Source organism: Coccinella septempunctata, chromosome 8, assembly GCF_907165205.1.
Source record: "Coccinella septempunctata chromosome 8, icCocSept1.1, whole genome shotgun sequence".
Lineage (NCBI taxonomy): Eukaryota > Metazoa > Arthropoda > Insecta > Coleoptera > Coccinellidae > Coccinella > Coccinella septempunctata.
The window spans coordinates 24,509,723-24,531,314 of record NC_058196.1 but is presented as its reverse complement, the minus strand read 5'-3'; the positions used below and the strand labels follow the sequence as shown (position 1 = coordinate 24,531,314).

Below are 21,592 nucleotides of genomic sequence, written 5' to 3'. Positions count from 1 at the left end.
AAGAGATGTTTCTTCACGTAATACTAATGTTTTCAAACAAGAACTCCTGCAATTGTGCAATTTCAAGGAACACTCTGTATATTATTTATAATTTCTTTAATTAGTGATTATTGATGAATAATTGAAAGTATTTCGTTTCCATAATATATCAGTTTTTTAAATGAGAATGAAACTCACGAACTGAGTGTTGATACAAATTACTATAGTGTAAGAAAGGTAGAATATTATTATACCATAAATATCCCGACACTCCATGTGAATTTTCACATCAATTATCGATATAATTAGCAGAGTCAGTTGAATACATATGTATTCTTTTTTAGATAGTATTCTCAACACACCTTCATTTGCTTTCTTCCATTCATTATTACATTACGTATTTAAATAATTGGGAGAGTAACGTTAGGAAAGAAGAATTATTTATTTCGGTGTATTCTTTTAATAGTAGTTCTCTGAAATGATTTTGAGTTTTTATTGTAAGTTATAGGACACAAGTTGAAAACTTGTAGCGATTATGAAGAAAATATGAAAAGGAGAATTTTGTTACATTGAGCGGAATGAGCAATCAATTAGGTCGTGCAGTTGAACGTATCAGCCGATCTTGTTCGACAGGTGTAGTTCTTACTTTTCCACCCCCATCAGTATATGCAGCACTACTACGATAACGATTCCAGGCTGTATCAGCCTGGGTTGAGCCTTCGTTTAATCAACACACTAATTGTTCAAGTTGAAAGGCTTCATAACGCATGTTAAACTAGAGACAGTTAATCCACAATGAATACTACGCAACGCTAGATGAGTTGCAATAGCCCATAATACGGAATACTCCTTCTGACGAAAATGATGTATTTTTTATGAAATATCTTTGAGACGTCACATTTTGAAATAACCATTTCAACCATTTCCCAAAAAAATTATTTTAAGCACTCAAAAATGAAAAATAAAAATGGGTATTTAGAGTTCGAAGCGTTTTGTGAGAATTGCTCAAGCTGGCAACATCTACTGAAATATGCCTTGATAATAAAGGACAACAAATGCATTATCTTGATGAGATCGACAAAGATGCTTTCTATGAAGTCTGCGACGAACGAGGAAGGTCGTAAAATTTTATGGGATTTTTATGGCCGGTTGCAGTTGAAGCTCGCCAGTAAGTACGCGCCTGCGTACTAATAACAGCTGTTATTTTATGAACAAGCTGATCGGACATTGGTCTTTTCATTGTTTTGTATGCGCTGTTGCCAAATCGTAAACTCCGCACAAAGCGATTTAAATTTTAAAACCCCATATTTGAAGCTTGATTTTGAATAGTTTCCGCATTGAATTTGAAAAAATCATGAATGAAACTAATAATCATTCAGTTTAAACTTGAATATGCAGTGATAACCCAAATTGAGGAGAATTCCCCATTGTGTCATGAGGACCATATTTTGTGTTTGTGAGATACATAAACTGATGTCTCTCCATGTGCTATGTACAGCAATTATTATGGAGTGTATGCCTCTCTATCTGTTGTATTTATCTGGGTCTATCTGTTATGGGCATCAAAAGCTTCTCAGACACCTCAATTTATCCACCGATTTCCAAGTGAAGCTTCAGCATACCGGGAAAACTGGGAGGGAAACAGTGCTAATCGCTTCTACCACGAAGTATCAATCTTCGACAAACATTCGGTGCTGTCGGATTCGAACTAATTACTTTTCTTGTTTACCCTGCATATTGACACATTCACGGCTTCTGGATACGCTTAATTAAAGAACCATAGCTGTACTCGTAAAAGTAAATCCGACAATATACTTGTTACCGGTAACCTAATACTATTTACGATACCACCAAACGAAACTGTGTTTTCTCAGGGCGAAAGGCGCTTGAACGATAAGAAAAAAGGCTGTTTGAGATAAATGATTAATGCCGATTTCACACTTGAACAAATACGGAGGAATCTTCCGGTTAGAATCTAATTAAAGAAGTCATATGACCTGTATGTCGTATGTACTAAGCTTTTAGCATTCTTATTGATTAACATAAATATTAAACTGTCTTAGTCATACCTCGATGACACAAATTTATCGGTATACTAATTTCTTCAGCACAGAGTGAGTGGAGAATTCATTTAATTTTTTTTTTCAAGGTAAACGTAAAGGAGGATCTCCTGGCCTTCCAGTCAAAAACAGAAATATGTTTTCTGTGTTGTTTTCTTGAATTTTATCTTTCCTTAATTATTTTTATCGACAATATTTACCGAATGAAAGGTGAATTGACTAATTTTTTTTTGCAATTTTTATTGTTTACCCACTGTTGCCAAACAAAAAAAAGTTATTCAGCAGATAGAAAGTTCATTCATCCCATTCGATTCGAAATATTTTAATGAAACTAATTATAATCGAACGCTTTACAGAACTGAGCAAACAGAAATGGTAAGTGAGATGAATCATGATCTGAAATCATTCATTCATCACTTAATTTTAGGGGCTTGAGTTTTTCATTATCCTAATTAGGAAATTGAAGATAACACAGACGCAATACTCAAAAACTGATTTGTACTATGGATAACGATCGAAATAGACAGATTTCGACCTTTAATTTTCGATCAATATATCAAAAACGTGAATTTTCTGAGAGGGCAGTACGTACAGAGTGAATAATTGTTAATTTACTATCGATAAATAAACTCATTGTGGGCTGATTTTAAATGAACAAACTTATTGTGGACGAATTCCAAAGATTGGGGATCTTCGAAATTTTTTTACTTTACTGGCTGACCTAGCAGTCCTGTCATAGCGATGGAATACTCGTATTCAGTAATTGGAAGTAAAAAGAGACATAATTTTTTGTGAAACCCGTTCTTAGACACACAATCAACTAACTCATAACAAAATTGCTGAACTTTGAGAAGAATATTAAGATCGTGCTACTCATTCAGTTGAGTTCATATCTCAACTGTCAACCGCCCGCAAGTGTCAATCACTTCCCGGGGAAGGTAGACTACCCAACATACACTTGCGCGCTTAATTTAAATTTCGTTCAGTTTTCTTGGTTTTCCCAGGCAACTTTTTCGAATTTGTCTTCCGTTAAAACTTTCTACATGGTGTGAGGAAGGTTTCAAAGAAAAATGGATAAAATCGGTTCGGCCGTTTATACGTCAAGCCATGACAATACAAAACAGCGCTCCATTTTTATTTATAAAGATGGATTTGAGCGTTAATTTCATTTTACTAATTATTATTCATTGCTACATATTTCAACAGTTTTGGTCAGGCCCGGATCTACGATTTTTTCTAACCGGGGCAAAAATTCATGATGGCGCCCCCCCCCCCCCCCCTTCTAAGGTTCGTAGGAAAAATCTAATTGCATATTCGTCATCGCTTTCAACCCGAGTTATTTTTTTTCACTAGTTCGAGGTCGTATAGATTACGAATATGCAATTAGATTTTTCCTAAGATGAGTACTTTGGGAAAAAAAATCACTCATATTTTTTTCCCATTGTTCCATCAAAAGATATTTTTTCTCATTGTTCCATTAAAAGTTAATCTTTTCCCAAAATACTCCCAAAAATTGCATAAATAAAAAAAATAAAAAAGTTTGTATTTACAAGAATGTCGTTTGCAACCCGCCCTCGTCTATCGTTTTTACCCGCGCTTCATGAACGAAATTATTCGGAACAAAAATTTATTTTTTTAGCTACATATATCGACCCGGATCATTTCACATATTAATTCAAGGTAGATCACGAATATGCAATTAGATTTTTGGAGGATCAGTATTTTGAGGAATAAATTACTTTTAGTGCAAAATTTCGGAAATATTGGTCAACTTTGAGGAGCTGTAGCAGCTAGAAAAAAGGCACTAGTCATATGCTGTTTTTTTGGTGATGAATTGGTTCTTTGCAAATATAAAAAACCACACTTCATTCATCTATCTAGAACGGTTCAGATTTTATGAATTTTTCCAAAGGTCCTAAATTTCCGATTTTCCATCGACCATAACTTGAAAAATAATTTTTTTTTAAAATATCTGTTTGCATGTTCGTGTTCTACGCCCTCGAATTAGTGTACAGAATGAATTCGGTTCTGATTGGAGACCAAAAATATTCTTCAGAAAATCGCCCACTCTGTATACATTTCATTTTGTGAAAACATTTTGAAAAACTCAATTTCGTGAAACATTTGTATAAAACATTTTTTTGTACCTCTCTTTGTAACAAAGTTAAAGGGGGGCTCAAATTATGGTGAAAAACTCGGTTCATCTATGAAAAATTTGAAAAAATTTCGATCTTACCGATTTCCACCAAAATTGGTGTTTTAACTAAGGCATAGAATTTACGAATATGCAAACAGAATTATGCTGAAAGGATTAGTTTTTAAGTTATGGTCTATAGAAAATCGTAAATTTTGGCCCTTAGTTCCAGATGAGAAGGCGATGAGTCGGTAATTCCCCAGGCAAAGAAATTACTGCTTGCGACGCAGTGTAAACATACTTATCAGATCTTTCAACCTATTTCACCCAAGTGTGGCGGTCATTCGTAGATGTCTGAATAATATGCAGTTAGTTGAGCCTCATTGATTTTAAAGATTTTAGGCATAGTGATGGTTTATCATGTTTCCATTCTACAGTTTTCCATTTAGCACCGGGAAACCAAAAGTAAAAACATTTTAACCTCTGGTTGATTTTGGCGCCCCCTTAAGCTGGCGCCCGGGGCAAGCGCCCCGCTTGCCCCCCCCTAGATCCGGGCCTGGTTTTGGTGCACATATCAAGCATTGTTTTGCATATGTATAATATAAAAAGTTTTTTTATTCACTGTATTCCGATTTTTAAATAGAACCTCATTATTTTATTTTTCATATTTCGAGCAACCTTTAGTGACGATGACAAAATTGTATGTTTATTTTAGCAGTCCCCACCGATTTTCAAAAGAGCCGCAGAGAGAAAATAACGTAACATCAGATCAGTCGTACAGCATATATCGAAATCGTTCGATTCATTTCATATCGACTGAAATATCAAGGTTACAATTATAATGTCGGATTTAAAGGTTGTTGATGAAACCCAGGGGAAATTCAACGTTTCGAAACCCACCATTAGACCAGAACAGGTTATTTATTATTGGAGGACCATCGGACCGAACATAATCAGCGAGACTACGGAAAAAAGTAATGATTTATGAATTTCATCTTATCTGGTGGCAACACTAAATATACGAGTAATAATAACGTAGGTACATTGCTGCAGTCTTGTTGGAGATGTCATAAATTCATTTGAAACTTGTAATAAAATAAACTACTGATACATTAAATGGTCGATATTGATTATTGTTATTATTGCATCGAATGGAGTAATAAAAAGTTTTATATTCTCTTAGCGACAGAGATATGGAGGAAGAGTTCATTAGTTTACTATACACGAATACATTTTTTTCAGAGAAATAGTAGATTTATATTCAATAAAATATTTCATCGCAGGAAATTTTTGGTAGAGGTTTGGATCAGAGCCATTCTAACAGCCATTGAAACAAAATGCGCAGACCTACTCATTCCTAATTAAGAACAAATAAAACATAAACATCATTAAAAAAAAATAAAACTAACAATCACAACTGGATCTCGTCTTCTTGCAGATCATTCATGTCATGCAAAGATTACAGACTAGAAAGATGGAAAACGAAGCGACTAAAATGATGAGAGCGCCATCTGTGTTTCAAATGTGTTGCTAAGGCCCTTAGACTGGTTAAAATATTAATTCGAGAGCAATTTCTCTGAGATTTACAGTTATTTATTAGGAAAGTGAATTGAATCTGTGCTGGTTTTTGACAGATGACCATACCGACTACTGACATCGAATGAGTTCGTTAAATTGTTGTCGAGGTATGAGTTGTGTTGCTCAGACGATGTCAAATGAGAACGAAACCATGGTTATATATACTATTTCTAGATGAAATAGTATTTCTGTTAAAACTTTGAATAATGGTAGTTTTCTTTTTTTTTACAGTTTTGTAAAGATTAGATATCGTGTTGGAGCATTTTCACTCACCATTTATTCTTGTGTGTTTCCTCGGCCACAGTCATCCGTTGTTTTGTAGCTGCGTAAATGTCGTCGTTGGCGTGGATGCGTATTTTGTTGGGGATGGAATTGAGCAGCTCCAGGGGGCCGCGCGGGGGGCCGTTCTGTGTGATGCACTCGAAACTCCCTCCCGGACCCTCCATATCCTGCGTCGAGGACATGGAGAAGGAGAAAGAAGTCGAGGAATTGGCAGACGGGAACTCCAGTAGCTGAAAAAAAAATATAGATGAATACCCAGGTCTATAACAAATAATATCGAAAATCACTTCAAACAGACTTATAAATTGTCGATTCTGAGTGCTTCTTCGATAAATAAAATTAGTAAGAAAAGGGTAAGTCCCTACAGACCGGTGCAGACTCGGTTTTTCTAATAATGAATATGTTTTCACAACTTGTTTTGATACCAATCCATAAACTCAAACATTAACACCCTGTATATCGAAAACTAAACGTGTTTTCTTCAAACTACTTGAGAAATCTCCCCTCATCGATTGTACCTCCACTTTAGCAACACCTTGTATATTATTACATGTTCATTCATTGCTGTATCCCGTTACCGAGGATAAATCTACAAAAAGAATGAAAAACGAAACTATCAGTGCGATCAAACTTATAATTTCTTAGGGCTACTTGCGACTGTGTGCCCTCCTGTGACTGAACAGACCCAACCGTGACCTACAGATCCTTCCAAAATGGATGGTCACCAACTAGATCTGACAGCCGCTGTATTCTTTTCGAGTCTCTATTATAACTGTGGACCAAAGACCTCCACTGTTATCTGTCAAACGCTAGTTGTTCCCAGTTATGATTGGCATTAACTGATTTTAGGGATTGATGCAGTATATCCTTAAACCGCTTATACTGGCCTCATGGTTTCCGAGCTCCCTCTGTAAATTCGCCATACAGAGCTATTTTGGGGAGTCTTGTGTCTTGCATTCTCAGAATGTGGCCGCTCCATCTGAGTCGGGCCCTTGTTACTTAAGCCTCAATTATTATACAACTCGCGCGCTGCAAGACTTCTGCATTTGAAACTTTGTGGAACCATCTGATGTGCATAATTTGTCTTAGATGAAGTTGTTGCGTTTGTTCGAGCTGTTGGATATGTCGCCTGTAGGGAGTCCAGCTTTTGCTTCCGTAAAGGAGCGTTGGGAGGACCACTGCTTTGTAAACAGCTGTCTTGGTCTTCAGATTGAGGTCGTCAAATCTGAATCTTATTCCAACAACTCTTACAGGCACTCATGTTAACAATTATCGAAACAGAGATGGCGAAAATATTGTAAAGTAAAGGCCCTAACACGCAGCCTTGTTTTATTTTAGAGTTGGTTAAGAAATGGTCGGTTGTAGAGCCATTATGCTGTATTCTAGCGGTGTTATTGGTATGGAGGCTTTTACACATTGCCAAGAATTTTTCGGGTACTCCAAGCGCTCTCCTATTTACCGAGTCGAAGGCCTTACTTAAATCGATATTACTTCATGCATATACGTGAATGATCCATTTGAATGTCTCAGTAAAGTATATGAGGGACTTAACCTGTTCATGATATGGAATTATTCAATTAATTGTGTTGTACTCAATGGTTTCTTAGTTGATGGTCTTGTTTTTAGATGTTGGTGGAGAAAACCCATCATGAGAAGAGAAAAATGACGATCTTTTTGGCTCTACTCCCACGAATCACCCTTCGTTCCACCGTTGCCAGCCGCCCCAGATACCTGTAGCGAATTGAAAGTTCGACCTGTTGCCAGCAATTAGCGCAACTTTGGCGTGATTGATCAGCAGCTTTGCGATAGCCATAACCGCGTCCCGAGTGGGGCTGTTAATCGCTTATCCGCACCTTCGCGGGCCCATGTTGAGCCTCCTGCTTCACCGATGTTTCCTTTAGCGCTCCAATGGTGCGTATGTGATGGGAAGGTCGTTATTGCGACTTGACCCGGTGGATTTCTACGCGTTACGAGCGTGGCTAAACCGCTTGCTTCATCGGTCGCGTGAAACAAGGTGGCGGCGATAATGAACCGACAAGTGGAGCCCCCAGTGGCTGTTCCAGGAGTGATTCGAGGGGGGCATAATTTTATATTTGAAGTTCGACACGTGTATCTCGCAAAAAAATCATTGCAGATCCGAATGTGATATATATTCTAAAAGAGCAACTCTTTTAGTAATAAATCGCTAAATTTCATCCATCTCGGCGCAACCGTTCGGTCTTGACGAATTTTTAACTGAACTTACTAAACCCATCTTTTTTTGGATTTTTCGAAGGTAACTTTCGAGTCGTTTATCTCTCTATAAAAGTAACCGTAGATGGAAGTGTGATACAGATTCGGAAAGAGCAACTCTTCTAGTAATAAATCTGAGAATTTCATCCATCTCGACGTAACCGTTCGGTCTTGACGAATTTTTAACTGAACCCCATCTTTTTCAGGATTTTTCGAAGGTTAGCTTTCGAGTCGTTTATCTCTCAATAAAAGTAACCGTAGAAGGAAATGTGATACATATTCTGAAAGAGCAACGCTTCAAGTAACAAATCTGAGAATTTTATCCATCTCGGCGCAACCGTTCGGTCTTGACGAATTTTTAACTGAACCCATATTTTTCAGGATTTTTCGGAGGTCAGCTTTCGAGTCGTTTATCTCTCAATAAAAGTAACCGTAGATAGAAATGTGATACATATCCTGAAAGAGCAACTCTTCTAGTGATAAATCTGAGAATTTCATCCATCTCGGCGCAACCGTTTGGCCTTGACGTTCTTTCAATTGACCCCACATTTTTGGGAATTTTTCGAAGGTTAACTTGACACGTGTATCTCCCAAAAAATCGTCGTAGATCTATAGGCAACCCCCGAATTTCGCGAGGACTTTACAGCGTCCGAATAGCCCTACCGCAGAGAAGCCAACATCCGTCTACTCTCCGATCTTACCAGCAGAATGACGAGCTGACCGAAGAAACGAGACCGCGCTCACGTATTCCACAAAAACCGAACGTTAGAAAGTTTCGTTTCTTCTAAACGGCTCATTTTTACGGACGCAATGTCCGAGCCGCTTCCGCATCGGCCGAGAATGTGAAAGTTAAATTTATAACGTCAGGAATCTTGGTCGGAGTGCATAATCGACAATTGAGAATCGGCGATACCGAAAGGTGCCCGAATTGGGACACCTGATTCCGGCTCGAATCAGCAGATATAAGTAACCGAGAAAATAATTGATGAGGTTTATACGATACTTATATAAAAAAAGTAACATATTCCCTTCGTAGATCAAACAGATTTGCCATTTGAGTAGATCGGTAGGTTCACCTTTTTGGAGGACCAATAAGGCAACAGATCGGCCATTCAAGTATGGATATCAAATAAGCGATAAATTGAAATTTAAACTAGATCACGAGGGGATTTTCAGTTCGAAAATACGTGAACAATTTCTAGGATATACTCGTAATATGGGAATTTCTTGGAAACCCGAGATTTTAGAAATATCGAAAATAATTCAGAAATATAGGAAATATTTCGGAAATGTCTGAAATATTTGGAATATTTCAGAAATACTAGAAATATTTCAGAAATATCTGAAATATTTCAGAAATATCTGAAATATTAAAGAAATATCTGGAATATTTCAGAAATATCTGGAATATTTCAGAAATATCTGAAATATTTAAGAAATATCTGGAATATTTCAGAAATATCTGGAATATTTCAAAAATATCTGAAATATTTCAAGTATTTCTGAAATATTTCAAGTATTTCTGAAATATTTCAGATATTTCTGAAATATGTGTTTCAAGAGTTTCCAAATTTTTTTGAATATGGGAATTCCAAATTTTAATAACTAATCTATCTCTTGACCATTGTGATTAATGGATGGTTTCTGGTGAAAATTCAATTTTAGTATTTATACCACAAAATCAGTTCATTTAAAAAAATTGAAGAATAGGTGAGGTAAGTAAATAGTATGGTATTCTAGAAAATAACCGATGCATCCACTGCCTTTGCATACTTTCGATCAGATGGTTGAAGTAGCCCTTATTAATTTCTCTCCAGAGTTGAGGTGAAAGCCGTCCGAGTTTTTGAAGTGTATGTGGAGGTGGTTGATGAGCATCCAAAGCTCTTGTAGGAAATCCGTAAGTTGTTCTAACACTGTAACTTGTAAGAAATTAGCAACATCCCTCTGATTGCGTCTCTCGTCGATCATACTAGCCCTATTGGCTCCATTCCCACTAAGTTTACTCCTAGTCATTATTGAAAAAAATAAATTTTCAGGTTTCAAATCAAAGTTCCAGTAGCAAAATTATAACTAACCTAACTTTTGTGATGCAGTATATTCCAGGCAGATAAGAAATACGGTTATTGTTCTATTCATTTCGTAAATCGACTGATAAGATGGGTAGGTTAGGAAATTGGTAAACATGTAGGTAATCCTTTTCAGTACATCAGTGGAGCATTTGAGCTGAGCATTTACACAATTAATATTAAGTTTCTACAAGGCGCATTCATCATACTAAATGTTCTGTGATTGAATAGGGATTATGGGTGAATCCAACGTTTCCCTTTGGGGAAACAGATTTTCCGACAAGGTATCTCAGGAGTTATTCAAACTCCACTCTATCAAAACAATGGGGTGAAACGCACTTAACCGCACTAGTATAAACAGTAATATTTGCTCCTCTGACAGCTTACCGCATATACAATAACGCTGAAATTATGATCCACTTATACTTTTACTCCGATCAAAGCGTTCACGTTCTGCTCCAAGGATACCTCATGTTTGTTTTTACGGGCAGTAATCACTTTAGGGCGAACCTCTCGGGATAACCATGAAGTGAAAGAATATTAATTAGGACGTGTATTTAATTGAGGCTAGACTTCAGGGGCGATGGACGAAACATTGGACTGCAGAAATTGCGGGCAACGGTCGCCAGAACACGCCAAACACGATTGCATTCGGAAGAATTTGTTGCCTCTTGCCTTGCTACAGATTAACAACTCTATTCATATTAACACGTTGACTGTCCCCATTCTAATTTTTTTTTCACCCCCCACGTCCAACACATTTATCGAAAGAGAAGGGTTACTTTTGAGTGATAAAATATATATTCTATGAAAAATTAATTCTGCAGCCATTTAAGGAAGTGTTCTTGTTCAAAATCCTCAAGTCCAATGGAAGGCTTGATGCTGACGTTTCTTGAATCACGTATGATTAATTATGATTGGGGTTATCAATACATATTTCTACAAAACGTTAAGCCCATATGAACCGATCAAACTGCAGCGTTCATGAAAAGTAACCATATTTATCTTGAACGTCAAATGGATCAATGAATCACATACGACTCATGGACTCCTGGCGAAAATTTTTATGTATCATATGTGATTCATGGGACAGTCAACGTGTTAAAAATGTAAAAACTGAGGTTTACCGAAGCCAAAAACAGTTCACCACTCTCTATGACTCGATTTAATGTCACATCGCACTCTGTGATAGGTGACCATCTGTCAAACGTCAAAATGACGTATGTATGACATCGGTTGTCAAAATTACGTAACCTCTCCCAATATGAGCTAGCAGTGGTCATACCATAGGTGCAAAGAGTTATCAAGATGTTGATGTTTCTGTCGAACGAAATTCCGTCCAATAATTAATTTATCCGTGATAATCAGTGCTAAACCTTTTTCAATAAAATATCGAACACGAATAATATGCAGCATACCAATAATTCATTATTCATACTCATTTCTAGAAGAATGCAAAATACCGTTCGTTATGTTTTTATGTAAATCCGATTGAACCTAATTTCAATTCGACTCATAATCTAACTGACCGTATGATGAATATCAGCATTTTATTACAGTTCGATAAAATGGCAAAAATGGGAATAATTTAAGGGTTAAAACTATAACCCTTCAGAGGAATAGATCATAACAAAGACTTTGAAGGAACTGTCGATTATTGTACCATATTTTATCGAGTTTCGAGAAAAATCTAGTCGACCACTTTTTCTAATTCCAAATTTCCCTGAATTTTTCCTGTTGGATTTGCCCGCATACGTGTACAATTATAAGCACGAGGAGGCACGCGTCACGAGCGTCAGTATAAGATAATTTTGAAATGTAGCCTAATACGCAAAACAATGCAATCAATATCTATACCTCCTCGACGTTTGAAAAAGATACCCCTGGTGTTCGTAACCTTGCAGTGGATGTCGAGAACAGCTGTTCTACCCTGCCGCACGTTTATTGGATAAGGTTAGGTGAGGGGACCAGTATCGTAAGTCATGGTCGCAGTGTTTTTTTAGTATTTTTAGACGACAGGAACCCCCGGTGGATCCTACCACTTCAGTGTTCCTATGAGTCTGAAAAAGAGCCAGAAATTCGTTTAATGAAGAATAAGCTTGTGGTTCCACCTCACCAATCATTTTATTCGATACAGGGTGCGGCACAAAAACCTGACGACTTAAAAATGCAGCAAAAATAGATGTAATGGACATAATAGAAAGTTTAAGTGATACCATGAAAGTAAACGTTATAATTGACATCTGCGCATGCGCATTCGGAAAGTTTTAACGTTAAACTACGTAAACTAGCGTTGTCTCAAGTATACCTCAAACATCGACGTACGTTAAACGAATAGCACCAAAGCAGAAGGGCTTTATTCACATTCCTCTATTTCATTCGTCTATTTTCTCATAATAACTGAAAGTTGATACATTTTATAGGAAAGTGATTCTGGAGTCATCAAAAGGATTTCTTTATAATACTTTGTTATCAGATTGCATTCAGTAAGAAATGATTGAAACTTCACTGCTATTCTCATGTTTCTAAGTGGTACTTTTTCCATTTCATAGATAATAGAAAACCGATTAAAAAACTTCCTAGTCGAAAATTATCTTTGTTATGTATACAGGGTGAGTCTTTGACTAGTAGTTTCCTATACCATTTCTTCCGATTCGGCCCTGATAAAAGATATGAGCCATTTTAGGCTTTCATAAAGAGCTGTGCCAAAATAACCTTCAGAATAAATAGCTAAATCTACACTACGCCACTGGGGATCATTCAAACAGGGTTGTATTGAACCAAAATACTTTTATTTCACAAAACGTTCATATAGCGTCCAACTCAGTTTCAAGAGTTGGGTTCTTTGAAATTTTGGAATTTTTATGGTACGTAATGGTCCTATTGAGAAAACTGGAAGACGTGGTTAATATATTGTGTTTGAAAAAAAATAACCAAAAAAATTAAGACCTATATTCCGAAATTTATTTCATTCGATTATTTTGTTTGTGAGATAAGATAAGTTAACATTTCTTTATGGTTTTTCAACAGCCAGTACCTTTTGAACCGAGCCGATTCGGAGAAAAAGGTAAAAAAAAAGTGTTTCTTTCGACCACAGGAATCTACTGCTGAAATATTTGTACTAGTCAAAGACTCACCCTGTATAAATTATTAGAACATAAATTTAACAAATATTACTCCAGCTGTCGAGGCTCAATATTAGAACATAAAAGAACAACTTTTTCCATTTTGAATGAAATCAAATATGTAGGTAGTAGAATGGAGCCTGATTGAAAATTCATGTTTAGCGTTCAGGCTAACGTACTGGGCCTCGTACTGGGCGCACTTCAACTCTCTAATGTTTCAGCGTACTTGTTTACAGAAACTAGAAATAAGAGACTCATTGATGAAGAATCGGTGGGTTCAATACAATCCTATTTGTCCGTAGATGTGAGTAATCAAAATTCGGAAAAGGGTGAGTCTTTGACTAGTAGTTTCCTATACCATTTCTTCCGATTCGGCCCTGATAAAAGATATGAGCCATTTTAGGTTTTCATAAAGAGCTGGGCCAAAATAACCTTCAGAATAAATAGCTAAATCTACACTACGCCACTGGGGATCATTCAAACAGGGTTGTATTGAGCCAAAATACTTTTATTTCACAAAACGTTCATATAGCGTCCAACTCAGTTTCAAGAGTTGGGTTCTTTGAAATTTTGGAATTTTTATGGTACGTAATGGTCCTATTGAGAAAACTGGAAGACGTGGTTAATATATTGTGTTTGAAAAAAAATAACCAAAAAAATTAAGACCTATATTCCGAAATTTATTTCATTCGATTATTTTGTTTGTGAGATAAGATAAGTTAACATTTCTTTATGGTTTTTCAACAGCCACTACCTTTTGAACCGAGCCGATTCGGAGAAAAAGGTAAAAAAAAAGTGTTTCTTTTGACCACAGGAATCTACTGCTGAAATATTTGTACTAGTCAAAGACTCACCCTGTATAAATTATTAGAACATAAATTTTACAAATATTACTCCAGCTGTCGAGGCTCAATATTAGAACATAAAAGAACAACTTTTTCAGTTTTGAATGAAATCAAATATGTAGGTAGTAGAATGGAGCCTGATTGAAAATTCATGTTTAGCGTTCAGGCTAACGTACTGGGCCTCGTACTGGGCGCACTTCAACTCTCTAATGTTTCAGCGTACTTGTTTACAGAAACTAGAAATAAGAGACTCATTGATGAAGAATCGGTGGATTCAATACAATCCTATTTGTCCGTAGCTGTGAGTAATCAAAATTCGAAAAAAAACAAAGTATATGTTGATTGCAGTCAGCAAGACAAGACAAGAGCATATTCCACGAGAAATGCGGACAAAGAATTATCTAGAATCATTTCGAATAATATTCCTTGTTGCGCTTCTGCCAGGCCATGCCGCAATGGATTTCGGCATTGGCTAAACCGCAATCAAAACCACAATTTCAATTTTTCCTCCACTCATTATCATCACCGGACGACACCTCCGAAAATTACAAATTAATCATTCCGTCTGGAGTTTACAGAAGCGCAAATCCGACATCTTCCAAGATTCGGAACGACAGACAAGCGAACGATCTTCTACTTTTTACTACTCGTTTTCCGATCGAGTGAAAGGTACTCCTTAAGATGTTTGTGGTCGGTAGACGTACAAGGTAAACAACAGAGAACCGAGTATCATTCGATGGCTATCGACTCAGACATGACGTGACATTCACAACTGAAAAAAGAAGAAGATCGCGTACATTCTAAATTTCGAAAGCTCACTGAAATTATTTCATGTCCTCTCAGCAACCAGCGAGAGTGACAAAGTTGGCAGCGGCGTGGGGTCGCTGCTTTAACCCCCGAACCAGTGGCGGCTCTTATTCTGCACAGAATAAGAAGGCTATGACTCGGTATAATAGAAAGAAGAGTAAGCGGATATTGAGCAAGGATTATTTCAATCCATTTAATGTAATGAAAGCTTCTGTTCTTTTTTTTTTTCATTATATTTACGAGGATGTATTGATATCTAGTTAGCCTAGACCGGTTCTATGCATAAAAAAAATTTGCGTTACCATCGCAAAGAACAATAACTCATTAGCAGTGTCCGTGTGAAGTTTGATGTCAAAAAAGTAAACCAGAGTCACGTAATAAGTTGAAAGAAAGAAGATGCCCACCGAAATTGTGAAAATCGAAAAATTTGGGTATCGAGCCATCATCAAGTACCTGTATTTAAAAGGGTTAAGAGTTAAGCAGATTTACGAAGATATGCTTAATAACCTTGGTGATCAATGTCCTTCGTATGCGACCGTGAAAAATTGGACTGCAGGCTTAAAAAGAGGTAAATTTTCCGTTGAAGATGATGACCGATCGGGAAGGTCAGTTTCTGTGTCAGTCCCCGAGAATATCGATGCAGTTCATGACATGATTTTAACAGACCGTCGAATTGGGCTAAAACGTATATCTGAAGCTCTGAATATTTCATGCGAACGCGTTCATTATATAGTTCAAGTCAATTTGGACATGAGAAAAATTGCTGCAAAATGGATCCCCAAATGTTTGAATGTTGACCAAGAGCGTGCAAGGGTAGAAGCATCCCGTTCGATCTGTGCTCGATTTGAAAACAATGTAGACTTCTTAATCCGAATTGTTACTATGGATGAGACTTGGGTACATTTCTACGATCCAGAAACAAAGCAACAATCGATGGAATGGCGACATTCCCAAAGACCTAAGAAGTTTCGTGTCCAAAAATCTGCTTTAAAAGTTCTCGCTTCAGTTTTTTGTAATTGCCATGGAGTAATCATGATTGATTTTTTGGATAAGATTACTATTTGACATTACTCTGACCACTCTACAGGAAAAAATTGAAGAGAAAAGACGCGGAAAGCTATCCAAAGGTGTTTTATTTTTGCAGGACAACGGCCCTGCACACAAATCTCATGTTGCCATGCAAAAAATTCGCGATTTAGGGCTTGAATTACTAGAACAGCCCCTTATTCACCAGATTTGGCTCTATTCGACTATCATCTCTTTCCTCAACTGAAAAAAGTTTAAAAGGCCGTAAATTTTCTTACAACGAGGAGGTAATAAAAGCTGTGGAGGTCTGGTTTACAGAGCAAGAAGAAACATTTTTTTAAATGTCTAGAGACGTCGCAGGTTCGTTGTAATAAATGTATCCAATTTAGAGGAGAATATGTTGAGTAATAAAATATTTCGACATTGAAATTTTGTTTGGTTTTATAGTTGGCTTAGAATTTTTCAACATATCCTCGTGAGATTGAAAAGATCTAGCAGGATATAGTTGTCCACGCACACAAGGTTCCACAGGCAGTTTCATTTTTAACTGTTTCTCGGAAAAATTACTTATTTTACTGAAAAAAAAATTGTGGTCCTGGGTCCTGTCGCTCTGTAGCACATGGGTATAAACCACCCTTGTTCCAACAAAACCAGCCTCGTCGTTCTACGAAAGCCTCCTAGGTTCAAACACATCTTATCTTATTTCATTGTCTTTTATTTCATTTTAATGATTTTCATCTCATTACAATGACTTTATATTTTGTCTTTCTTTTAATAAGGCGCTCTAAACAAACAAACATCAGTAAACGTGAAAGTTAACATAATTTTGATCAAGTTAAATAATAACTATCGAATTTTTTTTCTTCCTACATACATGGCGAGTCGATGGAGTTGTGAACCCCTGCTCCAGTCCAAACGACGCCCATGTATTCCATAATTCGCGAAGTTCGACTTCCGTTATTCGAAATACTCCACCTCGACCTCCTACAGATACATCCACATCTCCCACTGTATCAAGACACTTTTTCAGCGGTATCCGGCGCCATCGCGGCGTCCGGCGTCGCGACGTAGGCGCCTCAGTTCACGTCCGTCCGACGGTGCAGTTCACGTACGAAGGACGTTCATGGTTTCGGATCACTGGAGCACGATAAATAAGCAACGGAATCGACGGAATGAGAGGCGTCTATACGAAGAAAATGGCGTCGGAACGTCCGTGGGGTCGACAGTCTCTAAAAACGATACACGAGGTTGAATCGGTCCGTTGTGGAACGCACCCTCTTTCTGTACGATTCACCCCATGATGCTTGGAGACTCGAGAATTTTACGGGTTCATTTTAGCGTCGTCAATTCATTCCAATCCGACGAGTAAGACTGATCACTTGAATGGCTCGGAACACCAAGTGTCACTCAAGTGAAAATAAATTATCACTCAGGTTAATCGAACATTTGAGTGCTTCACAGTTTTCACTTGAGTAGTCCATTTGAGTGGAGACTAAATAAATTACCACTAAAGTGACTCGATCGTTTTAGTGACGCAAGAATCACTTAGAAATTTAGGTCAATGAATTCAGGTAAAATTATATGTGTAACACTCGATTAATAAAAAATTAGGAGCCGCCTTAGTGTATAAAAAATCACACAAGTGTCACAACTGAGAATGGAAAATTTTGGTATTGAAGAAGAAAAAATTCAATTCGCATAAAATGGTGTCAATTATATTCAAATTTTGAAAACATCACAGTTCCAAAATCTTTTCTCTATTTCATGTATTTTGAAGGAGAAAACAAGCCTTATTACACAGGATGATGCTATCAATTAGATTAAATTGATTTTTGAGGGTTTATTTTCAGTTGGAAATAAGATTTTGACGTGATTTTCTAAACCCTTTCCCCCTCAAGTAATCAACAATTCCCTACAGTAAGGGGAAACCAGTTTTTATGCCTACTAAAAAATTGCAGTTTTTCACGATATTCCTGATACTGAAATATAAAAAGAGCAGGGTGAAACAATGAATCTATATAATATTTTCCAACTTTTTAAGTATTCGAATTTTAACAAGAATTGAGAAATTTTTCGTAATTTTTTTGGTTGGCTATTATATTTTCTCATAAACTTTTGAATGAAAATAATTTATTATTGCTATATTCTGATCCCTATTTTGATCTCAGGTGAATTTGCTAGTACCTATAAATTATTGTAAAATGTCCCTCAGATTCTGCTGAAAATCAACCCATTACCTATTTCTCATTAATTTATACCCATTCCTTCTTCAAATTTCCAATATTTCAGACTGTGCACAGAGTTAAGTATTCAATTAACGCATTTATTAATTGTAGAACACGAAAGAATCAACCCCGAACTCCCCCCTGAACCCTGAGGATATTCAACCCTCCAATCGTCAAGTCCTTACGTTGCCGTCTGGCATCCTCAAACGTGATCGTTTTTTCCGAAACCAGTTTTCTGAAATAACGAGGGCGAAGACTTTCCTTGGGGTTCCCCACCCCACGGAAGATATATCCTCACCCCTGCGGACCTGAAGTGGTTCGGTCGTGGAAATAAAACACTGGGAGATGTCTTTTGGGCGTAAAATAGGGAATATTGAATGTTGCTGTTAGAACCAGGAGTGGACGGATACTTTGAGGGTGCGTTTGAGATTTTTACGTCTGTATTTTATTGACCCTCGATTCATTCATGAAGTTCTGATGTTTTCACGGTTAGTTGAGGTGTTTGATTGCCGAAACCAATGTCAAATGTCATCATCTACAGGGTGTTTCCTCGCCGAAAAATAGTGTGTATAATTTTGTTTTGAGCAGCCCCTGCTTAGATAGGGTGGTACCTGAAAATTTTCAGTTTTTTCAGAAACCAGAAACTGACACAAATGAAATTGAGCCAGCATTCTATTGGAGCAAGAAGGCAATAAAAAAATATCGACGTACCAATTGATGAATAGTTTTTTTTCCCAAAAACCTTTATGTAGTTTTCCCAAGACATTAGAGGAGACCTTATTTGTTCAAAATTAATTAAGCTATAAATTTTTTTTTCAATTTTGGTATAATATGAATGAAGGAAAGAGATTCTTACGAAAGCATTTTCAATTTCAACCCTTTAAAAACTAAAAATTGCTTTTCATGTGGCCTATTTAGTGAGCTGTTTCTAAGCAAAGGCTGCTCAAAACAGAATATACCTATACGAAGAATCCACAATATATTTCACAAGGAAAATCAACTTTAAATTAAGATATCAAAATGTTATATTAAAAGTATAGAAATTTCGATTGTGGAGAAGTTGCATCATGTTTTCAGATATTCGGAGAAAAACTATTGAAGTAATTTCATGTATCATTCAAGCACCTAATGATGAGTCTCGTGATCGGTTATGAACATTTTAATGACACTCAATTAGGGAGTGATGATTCAATTCGTTTTAAGCGATATTTAATTCGTGGAGACCATCTCCTCTTCAAATGCCCACCACACTGAAAAAAAATTTCATAACCGACGGATAATTAATTAACACCTAATTAATAGAATTCAAAACTTAAACTGACCAAACAATAAGGAGTTTATCTGATGAAACTTCGCAATGTCATCAAAATGCACTTTGTCAAAGATAATTGATAACAAATGTATTTATGGACTCATTTACGTAGACAAATTATTTAGTTGTTGTTTTTAATTGAGATGTTCTAGGATTTAGAGACCGTCCGAGATGAAAAAACATCATGATTTTCATACGGAGCTAATACGAATCTCGGGCAGAATTGCAACAAAGTCAAGTATTTTTCGAGAATTTGAAATTAACAGGGTACAAAAAATATCACGATATTAATATTGTATTATTCGATAAGTATACAATATCTACATATATATCAGAAAAAGAGGTTATATTCATAAATAAAAACAAATTCGAAAAAAAAAGAACTCCTAACCTTTTTTTTTTAATTTTGAATAAATGTCTATGACATATCTTCAAACTCAAAATATCATGAAATAGGTACATCAAAAATATTGTATAATTTTTGAAACCTGAAAATCCTATGTGGTTATTCGTAAGTCAAGACACCAGCAATGTCTTCGAATTTCAGAAGCACCGAAGAATAAAGAGACGATGAACTCAAACAGGTTATCGATACATTAATCGTCCTAGATCTAATTTCCGAATCTGAAATATATTAATATTAATTTTTCCATCGACTATATTCCATATTAACGTGAACAACAGGAAACGGTAATAATGGATGAATCATAAGACTCGAATTGGAGGTTTTACGCTCTTCACCGAGAAATTCAATGCTAGTGAAAGGAAAACACAGTGCTGTAGCTGAATCGCTCACAGAGACATGTTTTCTTTTCGATTTGGAGGAAACACACAATTCGGGAGAAAAAAGAAGAAAAAAAGGGAGAAATCCCCAGATCCGACAAACCTGGTCTTAGCATCGATGCCGCTCCTACAAAATTTCCTGAAATCATCTGAAAAAAAATCGATACTAAGCGATACTAACGGCGAAAGGACTGAAACGCGATACCCTTTCAGGTGTTTCTTCTTCCGCTAGCTGAAAGCACACGTAACACGTTGATAACCGAAATGATGTAACGTAAAACTGAAACATTCTATAAATATCGTCGCTCAAGATGTTGCTTGAACGATAAAACGTGACAACGCTATTATATCAATATTATGCGATAAATTAAATCAATCGGGTGCACCGACAGTGGCGCCGCCTGTGTCACATATATCTACATAGACTCATGAACATTGAACGTGCCAAAGAGACCGCACCTTTCAACTTTATTGTTATTATCAACATGAAACAAGAGGTGAGATAACTAGAAACTCACAATGAAAAGAGACTTGCATATTGAGCGCCTTCTGCTTTATTGTTTCATTTTACCGACCCCAGAACATCTATCAACTACCCGCAATCGCTCGTTAATAATTTATTATTCAGAAACTTTCGAAAAATGTTATATTTATTGCTTTTTCTCTTCTCAATTTTCTACCTTTAAATTGAGTGGATAGGAGGGAGAAGTTGCTAGTTAACTTCAGAATAACTAGCTAAATCTGTGACAATACACATCTGTGGATCTTTCACACAGAGTTGTATTTAGCCCAGTAGTCAATTTTTCAAATTTCAAAGATAATGTTTATTTTTGAACATCAAATTACTCTTAAACGGCTCATTTGTCGAGATAATATGAAGAATACTTTTATGTTACAAAACGTTCAAATATTCATTAGATAACGTCCAACTTAGTTCCAACAGTTTGGTTCTTTGAATTTTTGGTATTTTTATGGTACGTAATGGTCATAATGAGTAAACTGGAAGACGTGGGTGATATCTTGTGTTCGAAAATGATTCATCAAATACATGAAACACTATATTCTGAAATTCATTTCATTCGATAAAGCCCTTTGTGAGATAGAACTAAAACTATAATTTATTTATGGTTTTTCAACA

The 21,592-nt window shown here is 36.4% G+C and overlaps 1 protein-coding gene across 1 annotated transcript in view; it reads right to left on the bottom strand.

Moving 5' to 3' along the window:
* The window catches only part of LOC123318212 (RNA polymerase II elongation factor Ell), a 63,056-nt gene that overhangs the window by 11,167 nt on the left and 30,297 nt on the right, over window positions 1-21,592 (bottom strand). Inside the window, exon 3 of the mRNA XM_044904827.1 lies at window positions 6,025-6,263. Within this exon, the coding sequence (XP_044760762.1) occupies window positions 6,025-6,263 (239 nt within the window). The remainder of the gene's footprint in view (window positions 1-6,024; window positions 6,264-21,592) is intronic.